Raw genomic sequence first — 9,271 nt, 5'->3', positions numbered from 1 at the left:
GGACGTGCGGGGCCCGGCCTGGCCTCCACCTGCCGCGCCACCCCCGGGCCTGCGCGCCGGCCTCCTCTTCTCTCGGAGGAGCAAGTTTGTCCCCAGTTCAGCTTTGCAGTTGTTTCCCCCACCCCCCCCACCCCGCTTCAGATAACCCGTTTGCAGGAAAATGGTTTTATTCCGGGGCTGGGAGTTGGGGGAGAGGGTGCAGGCCTGGGCAGTGGAATGTGAAGAATGGCCAGCCCTCTTTTTTTTTTTTCTCCCTCTTTTTTTTCCTGAAACCAAAACAAAAGTCCCTTCCTACAGTCTGGCCAGGAGGAATTTGGAGGCTGGGGGGCAGACTGAGGGAGACAGGGGCAGCAGAGTTCGAGGAGAGCCACCTCCAGACCGTGTCTGCAGAGCCTTGAATCCGCTGACTTTGCCCACTTGGTTCAGGGGAGCCTGACCTCGGGTTATTCTACCTTCCCCTTCTGGGGGGCCTGCCCCGCCCCCAGGGGGCCACGCCAGGGTGGGGCCCTGAGGAGCCAGCCCGGGTTAGTGGCAGTCCTCCACCTTTCCGGTGGGGGGGCTCTGATGCTCGGTGGTCCTCAGCATCCTCCTTGGGGCCTCTGGCTCCCCTGCCTCCACCCCAGCCCTGTCTTTGGATTAGGAAGGGAAGGGGATGGGAAGGCCCATGAGTGAGGGGCGGCTGCCCGCCCCCCCGGGGTTGTCCCTAACTATGTCAGGGGCTGTGGCCTCCGAGTGCGCTTGGTCCGGCGGGTGGGGGCTGAGCCCACAAACTCGAACTGCTTCTGCCTCTCGGCATGGTTGGGGAAGGGCAGCTGGCCCTGGTAGAGGCGCTTGATGAAGTGAGCCTCTCGCTGGTTCTGGCGGCTGCGGGAGGCCTGGCGGGGCCGGCCCTGCCGCGTGAAGGCCATGAACCAGCCCTCGTGCCGTGCATTCTGGAAGGCTGTGTAGTTGTTCTCCAGCACGATTTCTGTGAACACGCAGTCTTTGCTCTTCCCGCTGGGCTGCAGGGGAAGGAAGGGGAGTTTGTCCGCCTACCCTGGCTGGCTAGTCTGCCTTATGGACCTATGTTGTAGGACCGAGGAGGGAGCGACAGGGGCTGTGAGCCCAAGAATTCCTGCCCGGTGAGACGGGCACCCTGCCCGGTGAGAAGGGCACCCTTGTTGGAGAGGCAAAGGAGGGGGCAAGGAGCAAGCTTTGTTGGAGTCAGATCTGAACTTAAATACAGCCTTGTCATTTGGAGGTTGTACACATTGAGCAAGGTATTTAGCCAGGCTGAGCCTCAGTTTACCCAGCTGTTTCATAAAGATCAAGGTAACTGCAGTTCAGTGCATATCCAGTGGGCACTCGTATATAGGAGAATGTTCCTTGGTCTGCGTGAATGGTGTTGCTGGGTGGAGGGGAGGGACGCGACAGTCTGATGGAAAGAAGGGGAAAACGTCTGTAGAACACCAACTGTGTAAAGAGCCAGGCAGCCACCCATCTGGCTCTATAGATAATCTTGACACCGTGCCCATTTTACAGATGAGAAGCCTGAGACTTGACAAAAATAAGCAAATATTTGAAAACAGCCAGAATCAGAAGCCAGGATTGGCTGATGCCAAAGGAAATGGAATTCTCCCTGCACAGCAACGCTGGACCCACCACTGTAGAGAGTGTAACTAGTGGTTACATTAGTAGGTGGTTAGCACGAATCTTTTTACTTGGAGCCCGAGGACCCCACTGACCTGAGGGGGCGTGGCTTCTGGCCTCTCAACCCTGATCAGCTCTTAGCCCTCAACACAGAGGCTGTGACGTGATGTAGGTGCTAAAATTCTTCCTCATTGTTGCTGGGAAAGTACCTCATACATCAGAGCCAAGGATTCTTATGGATCAGCCAGTGTCCTCAGAGGGCTTCTAGACCCACAGGGACTGGAGAGACCAGAGAAAGGCCGAGCGGTGGGGTGAGAGCAGGAGACATCAGAGCCCCGGGTGGGGCCCTGCATGCTGCAACCCCAGGAAGACGGATTCGTTCATGACTCCCTGCCCTCCAGGCCTCACCTTCCCGATGAGCTTGCCCCTCTTGTTCATACAGATGTATTTCTCGCTCTCAGCTCCCTTGATGCGCACTCGGCTTCCGAAGGTGTCTGTCTCCACTATGAGCTTGGCTGGGGGTGGGGCGGGGGAGAAAGACCTCTGTCCCTCGGGGCTGCTGGCCCAGGGGTGTGCAGGGAACGCCTACCAGCCTGCCCTCTGAATTTGGGTGGGGGGCCCTCGGGGCCTCTCCTCCTAGAGGCTTCTCCCTGCTCTCCCCCTGCAGCCTCCACCCTGACCCGTCTGGGGATGGACCAGGCAAGGATGGGTAGGGGTGTGGGTGGCCTCCGGTGAGGGCTGGGCCTCACCAAACTTGTTGCCGTCCTCAGCGGTGGCGGAGATGCGACGCCCAGTGACCTGCACGTGCTTGCCGCTGGTCCGGCTGTAGAGCTGGTACTCGCGGATCTGCCGCCGGCTTAGCTGGTCCGTCATGGCACCCTGGTCCCTCACGTACTGGTTAAAATTAGGAGACGGGTGATTCTCCCCCTTTGCGGTTACCAAGGGAAAAATAGTGTCAATTTGCTTTGGGTGACACCACCGCAGGTCCATCCAGGGGAGGGGTGCGGAGGCAAGTGTGGTGGGGCAGGTCATTTGCCCTGAGAAGTTGAGGTGCAGGGGGCATCTGGCCATGACCTTCCCAGGCCAGTGTGTGAGCCAGTCATTGTGACTTGGCTCTTCGTCTGCCCTGGAGCACAGGATTGGTAGCTGCCCAGCTCTGGGGACACTTGGTGATACAGCTCAGGCCTGGAATCACGACTCTGGGAGCCGAGCCGGAAGGAACATTCAAGCTGCTGGTATCTAATCCCCGTGGTCTAGGGAGGAAGCTGCTGGTATCTAATCCCCGTGGTCTGGGGAGGAAGTGCACAGGGCCGCACAGCTGATTAGTGGCAGACGCCTGTCCTGCCTCTAGGACGGAAGCTTGTCTCCTCTCCAAAACTCCAGGGGCTTGGCTCTGTTAGCCAGGGTGACCAGATGTCTCCCCGGTCCTCCGCACTGGCCTCAAAGGAGCCCACGCCCAGCACATGCACACACACACGTGTGCACGCGGACGCACACACATACGTGCACACACAGCAGCTGGTCTGTTAGAGTCACTGGAGACCTTTTGGGGGGCTCTAAGACCCTTCTCTGTAGGCTCCTGCAGGGCCCCTGGAAGCATTTCTTTATAGCACTAACAAAGGACTCCTGAGCTCACGCCCATCTCCCCTGCCGCTCCCCCTGGGTGCTCAGGGCCCTCAGAGAAGCCAGTGCCCCTTCCAGCGTTCCTCCCCCTCTAGGGGTGAGGCGCCTCCTTAGCTGAGGGCGGTGGAGGCGGTGGTGAGAGGTGCCCTCAGTGGTGGCCCCGTGGCTGCCCTGTGAGGCCACCTGCGTGTGCCACAGTGTAACAGAGGCTCGTGGCCAGCCGGGGGTGATGCTACCGCCCACTGCTTCCAGGGGAGTGGAGAGGGGACGTTTCCATCCGCACACGATACAAAGCCAGGACGAGTACCTCCTCCGGGCCTGGTGTCTCCTTACCCATCTGCAGTGCTGAGTAGGAGAGAAACAGACCACTTCCTGCCCTCTCTCTCCAGCAAGGTGCAAACCGGGATGACGTTTCCCAGCCGCTGGTGACAGCCTCAGCTCTAGCACTAAAAAGTTTCTCCATCTGGATCCTGCTGGCCTGTGCTGGGACAGCCTTTCCCTGCCCCATATCCCTAAGTCCGCCGTTATCCCAGGCCCAATCGCAACCAACCGGACAGAGCTAGACCCAGACCAGCATCTGTGAGGGGCCTCTCTCTCCTGGAGGGAGGGGTGGGTAGTATCGTCTTTGAAGAGCGGGGAGGTGAGGGAGCAGCTCCAGGCTACCATTCAGCAGAACCTGCTCAGGGTTAACCCTTCCCGGGTGTCACTGCCCAGGTCCGACCCTGGCTCATCCACAGCCTGGATTCCCAGTCTATGAGGGCAGGGTCTGCCCACCCCACATCCCGCCCTGGGAAAATCTGAGGCCAGCATTTTGGGTGGGGGACCTGCCTCCCTGCCAGGGGGTGGGGTCCGGCCTGTCCCCAGCCGCCCCCCCCCCCCCAGCCTCCTGGCCCAGGTTCAGGCCCTCCGCCCCTCTTGGCGGGCAGCCTCCTTCTGGCTGTCTGTTCCAGGTCGGGAGCAGAGGGCCCCCCCGAAGCCCCCTCCTCTACTCGTCCCCCTTCAAGCCCTGTACAAAAGCAGTCCCACGCCCCCCCCAGCCCACAGCCCACAAGTCGCTCTCCCCGCGGGACCTTGCTTGTCCCTTTCATGTTCCCGCTGCAGGGGGACCTCCCCTTCCACTGCCGCAGACAGCTGCTTGTCAGACGGCCCCTCAAGCATGGCTGCGGTCCGGCCTGCTGGCCCCCCCTCCGAGGGGGGGCGAGGGGGCACTTCAAGGGGGAAAGGACAGCTTTGCCACCTTCCCCGGGTCCTGAATGGGGCCTCAGCCAGGCCATAAACGCCGGCCCGCCGCACCATTGTGCTAATTCCCCCTCCAGAACAGGTTGGGCCCACCCCCAGACCCCTCCCGGCCAGGCTGGGGGCTTTCTTCTTGCTCTCCCTGGATGTGTGAAGCAAAAGGCCTGGAACGGGGGCTAGAGCAAAAGGGGGAAGGAAAGGGGGGGTTGTCTCTCCCTCTCTCCCTCCCACCCCCCCACTGCTTCAAAGGCAGCCCCTTTCCCTCTCCCAGAGAAAAGGCATTTACCTTCAAAAAAAGTCCCCACTGGATATGAAGAGAAGCGGGCCTCTGGCCTGGGAAAGCCAAGGGATCTCTCCCCAGAGCGGTTCTGGACCAGTGCATTTTAATAGCTGCACTTTTATGGAGGATCACAAAAAGGGACCGAGCCTCACATAGGGGGCTGAGGCTGGGGCGGGGGGGGGGGGGCGGGCGCTGACTTGGGGTGGGGGGTGTGGAGAAGCAAACCCTGAATCTCATCCCATACAAACCTCTTCGGGCTTGACCTCATTGCCCTGTGGGTAAGGAGTCGCCCACCCTGGCTGGGCATTCTGACTGCCCACGCGATCACCCAGGACTGCGACCCACAGGACCTCCGTGTTGGTGGGAGCGGGGTGGTGAGTGGAACAGACAGGCGGTTTTGCGTGGAAACCTGTCCTTCCAGGTACTTGCAAGTACAAGCCTCACCTGAGCCATCACCTCCGCCCTCTTCCGACCACTCCCGGGCTCCATCCCTCAGGCTTGGCTGCCCCATGCGCTTAGCCTTGGGGGGAACACAGTGTGGAGGGATGGAGGGAGCAGAAGAGACCCCAGGGCAACACGGGAGGGGTGTCAGAAGGAGGGCTGAAATAAAAACTTCCGTCAATCCCCCAATCTGCTGTGGCCCCTTCTCCTACCCCAACCCACCGCCCCCCCAAACCTCAGAGTCTTCTGGACTCCGGGAGAGGCCAGGATCTGCCTCTGTCCACGGAAAGGAGACTGACCGCCCCAATCGGTAGTGTGGGAGAAACGGGGAAAAGCTCATGGGGGGCGCCCGCCTACCTGAGTTTGACAGCAGAGAATCAGCAGCAGCAGGCACCTGTGTGGGAGACGAGGCGGCCCGGGTGTGGGTGCCAGCAGCCAGCCCCGGGGCGCAACAGGCACCCACCCCTGCCCCACGCGGTCCGTGTGCGAGTCCCAGGAAGATTGGGTCTGCCCCCGGGCTGGAGATGGCAACAAGACGGCAGTCCGAGAGGTAGCGCACTTACAGCGTGAGGTTGGGCAGGCGGGCGGCTCCCATCGCCGGAGAGATTTCTTGGGGCCGTTGCCCTCCTGCCCCCAGAGTCAGGAGCAGATGTGGGCAGTCCCTGGGGGCAGAGTCCCAGAGAAGCCAAGGTCTCTCCAAGCCACAGGTTTTCAGTGGGGAGAGGAGAGAGACGGGAGGAGGAGGAGAGAGGAGAGAAGGGAGGAGGGCGAGGGGGGAGGAGGGCGTAATTGGGAGACTGAGGTGTGAGGAGTCCACCTTCCTGGCCAGTGAGACTGCAAAGCAGCTGCTGGCGGGGGTCGGTGGGGGGTGCTGTCAGCCTCTCTCTGGGATACCCCAGCGCAGAGGATGGAGCTGCTGGAGGCTTCTAGACCCAGAGACTGGCTCCTGCGTTCTTACTGACCCTCACGGACCCGACGGCAGGGCCCCTCCTCCCCTCTCAGGGCAAGCTTCTCCTGCCCCACCTCCCCTAGGGTGAGCTGCAGGTATCATTCCAGGCCTGGGGTCGCTGGGTCTGGGTCTGGGGGTGGAAATTCCCAGCAGCAGCCTTAAAAGGAGGCGCCTCCTTCCAGGGGGCAGGAGGTGGGCTTGGCTAGGAGCGTAGCTTCCACTGCCTCTGTCATCCCTTACTCCCCCTGTCTGCTGTCTGGCCACCGGGAAGGAGGGGTTAAGGCTGTCCCGACGGGCATCAAACAGTGGGCGCCACAGCTTGGGGACCAGGGGTAGGGAGGCAGGTGCGGGTGGGGCCGTAGAAGGACCCCATGGCATCGAGGAGAGCGGGTGCACTGGTACCAGCCGCTTTCCTCCAGGCCTTGGCCGTTTCCTCTGGGAGATGGGCACAGTAGTGCCTCGGATGTTGGAGGACCCAGTGAGATGGCCGCACTGAGGCAGAAGTCAAAGGTATATGTTCTGGGCCTCACTTGTCATCCCCCCCACGACAGCAGCCATCCCTAGAACCTCCGGGAGCTGGGAGGAACCCAGGGCCTCCTCCCTGCGGCCCCTCAGCAGCGGTCTGGGATGAAGTGCCCAGCGGCCTCTTCTTTTTCTAACCTCCGGTCCCACGCTGCTCTGTACCACACCAGGTATCACCCCATTCTGCAGAGGAGGAAACTGAGGCACACGGTAGGTCGTTTGCTCAGGATCACCCAGCTAGTGAACGGCGTAGCCAGGTTTCCAAAGTCCATGCTCTTTCTCTCCCACACAGATTCCTTCTACTGTGCCCACGCCTGCCGGGGCCAGCATAGCGCCCACCCATGATGTCCCAATATTCCTGGTCCTGGAAGCTGATGACCAGGAACTCTACGCGGTTCCTTCCCCGCAGAAGGTGGCTGATGGTGACTGTAGAAGGGGGCTAGTGCGTAGTGGGGGAATCTCTGAGGGAAGCTTACACCTCAGCTCTGGGCTCCCTGGAGGTCTCAGTGCCTCCAGGATGGGAAGAGAAGGGGAAATGCTGGCTGTGGATTTATTTACCTAAAGAGATGAGTGGGAGGGCGAAACTCTCACCTCCAGGCCTCCTTCTCACCTTCCTGAGCTAGATCAATCCACAAAGTTGTCTGCCACCCTTCCCCACCCACCGACAAGCAGGGACACCTCCAGCCCACCCGGTCAAGCTCCACACTTGGCTCCCAGCTCCGCCCCAGGTGCCCTGCTGGGGGCTCAAGGGTGAGTTGAGCCTGAGCTGGCCTGGGGAATGCAGGGTCGGCTCCGGCCCTGACCTTTGTAACTAGGGGTGTCCCGGGTTGGAATCAGTTGGAAAGAATGTCAAAACTGGAAGAGAGGGCTTCCCAGGTGGCGCAGTGGTTGAGAGTCCGCCTGCCGATTCAGGGGATATGGGTTCGTGCCCCGGTCCGGGAAGATCCCACGTGCCACGGAGCGGCTGGGCCCGTGAGCCATGGCCGCTGAGCCTGCGCGTCCGGAGCCTGTGCTCCGCAACGGGAGAGGCCACAACAGTGAGAGGCCCGCGTACCGCAAAAAAAAAAACTGGAAGGGTATCTTAGAGATTCTTCATCTGGTCCAGACTCCTCATTCACCAATGAGGTCCAGAGAGGGTCTCACAGCTAGTTGGAACAAGGTACCAATCATTTCCATTTTCCACATTCGCACCACCATTTGGGGCCCCATTTAAACTCTCCCTCTTCCATGGAAACATCTGGAATCTACCTGTCCACTGTGGTCGGTGCTGGTTCTGTCTCTATTCTCTGGGAAGACCTTGTCCTTATGCCCACATGCTCACCAGCTCCTAGCTCCCTGGTAGGGTATTAAAAGCTATCTCCTCCGGACCTCAATCCCCAGGAATCACAGGTAAGAGCAGAGAGGCATGGAGGAGACAGCTCAGGCTTGGGGTTCAGGGGTGGAGGGGTCAGCTGGGAGACAGAAGGCAGTGAGAAGAGGCAGGTGTGGGGAGTTCCATCTGGGCCCAAGGTCTCTGAGCCCGAGAACCTGGTCCCTATCAGTGGGGGAAGGGCCTGCTGTCACTGCCAGCCCCCAGCCCAGCCTGGGTCTCCATGGTAACAGATGCCCACAGTCAAGCTTGGCCTTGGGGCTCAGACAGGGGGCTGGTGCCAGGGGGCTCAGGGGCACAGCTGGGTAGCCCATTCTGCACCTGCAGGCCTGGCTTTCTGGCTCCGTTTGCTCCTTTACCCCCATGGGAAGGCCGGTGGTGGGCCCCAATTGGGGAGTGTTCCAGTCCCAGACTCTGAATTTTATCCCCATTCCCTGACCCCGGCCCTTACAGGCTATGTGACCTGTGGCAAGTCCCTTCACCTCTCTGGTCTCAGCTTCCTAATTTATAAAAAGGCAATGGCCACTACTGATGCTGCTAAAACTGCCATCTTGTCAACTGAGAGGAAGGACACTTCCTGAAAAGTGTCAAGTGCCACAAGAACGAGGGAGAGGGGCAGAGACCCTCTTACGTGGTCCAGCCTCAGTTTGCCTAAACTTTGACTTTCTCCCCTCACCAGAGGGACCTGGGAGCTGGGGAGGGGGGCGGTGGGGGGAGAAGGGTAGGGTTCATTACCATTTATGGGGGGTGGCAGGAGGTGATAAGGGGAGTGAGGAGTAGTCAAGGCCGTGGTGGTTAATCCCATCCCACAGTGCCAAGTTCAACACCTCCCCCCACAAAGGGGGCGTCTCACGCCTGCTCCTAGCAGCCCAGCTTGTGTAGAACCAGAGTCCACCTGCATGCCGGCCACTTGTCACCACCTGCTTTGACCCCAGCCCACCCTTTTCCTGTTGACAAACAGAAGGGCTAGGGCTGGGGAAGGGTGAAGGGCAAAGAGCACTGTAGCAATGCGGACAGACCCCCCCCCCCATCTTTGCTATCTGATCCCCACCGCCTGCCGGCACGTGGAAATCAAATTGTCAGATGTCTAGCTGTTAAGTGCCCTTCTGTGCAGTCCTGCTGCGGAGCCAGAGAACAGGGGCGCTTGCCTGGGGCTGGCGGAGCGGAGAAGTACCTGCGACAACACAGGCTTTGCAATAACTTGGCTCCGGAGCTGCCCCTC

General features: G+C 60.4%; 1 protein-coding gene across 2 annotated transcripts; it reads right to left on the bottom strand.

The window, feature by feature from the left end:
- Nucleotides 1-351: 351 nt before the first annotated feature.
- On the bottom strand, nucleotides 352-5,804 carry FGF17 (fibroblast growth factor 17). Of its 2 annotated transcripts, none has more exons than XM_032635742.1 (5): nucleotides 5,773-5,804; nucleotides 5,567-5,603; nucleotides 2,379-2,556; nucleotides 2,038-2,144; nucleotides 352-1,001 (listed from the first exon to the last, which is right to left on the bottom strand). In XM_032635742.1, the coding sequence occupies exons 1-5, from the start codon at nucleotides 5,802-5,804 to the stop codon at nucleotides 708-710; spliced, it is 648 nt and encodes a 215-aa protein (XP_032491633.1). In that variant the 3' UTR covers nucleotides 352-707. The 2 variants fall into 2 exon arrangements, with proteins under 2 accessions (XP_032491633.1, XP_032491634.1); XM_032635743.1 differs by having other exon boundaries at nucleotides 2,379-2,523.
- Nucleotides 5,805-9,271: the final 3,467 nt, after the last annotated feature.

Source organism: Phocoena sinus, chromosome 6 (assembly GCF_008692025.1).
Source record: "Phocoena sinus isolate mPhoSin1 chromosome 6, mPhoSin1.pri, whole genome shotgun sequence".
In the NCBI taxonomy this organism is placed as follows: domain Eukaryota; kingdom Metazoa; phylum Chordata; class Mammalia; order Artiodactyla; family Phocoenidae; genus Phocoena; species Phocoena sinus.
The sequence above is the reverse complement of the archived record's forward strand: the minus strand, read 5'-3'. Positions and strand labels throughout refer to the sequence as shown.

Excerpts from the sequence above, each read along its gene's own strand:
- FGF17 (XM_032635742.1), bottom strand. The coding sequence starts at position 5,804 with ATGGGAGCCGCCCGCCTGCCCAACCTCACGCT. Across the intron at positions 2,557-5,566 it reads TTCTCTGCTGTCAAACTCAG|GGGGAGAATCACCCGTCTCC; the intron begins GTAGGCGGGCGC and ends GTAACCGCAAAG. Across the intron at positions 1,002-2,037 it reads GGGGCAAGCTCATCGGGAAG|CCCAGCGGGAAGAGCAAAGA; the intron begins GTGAGGCCTGGA and ends CTTCCCCTGCAG.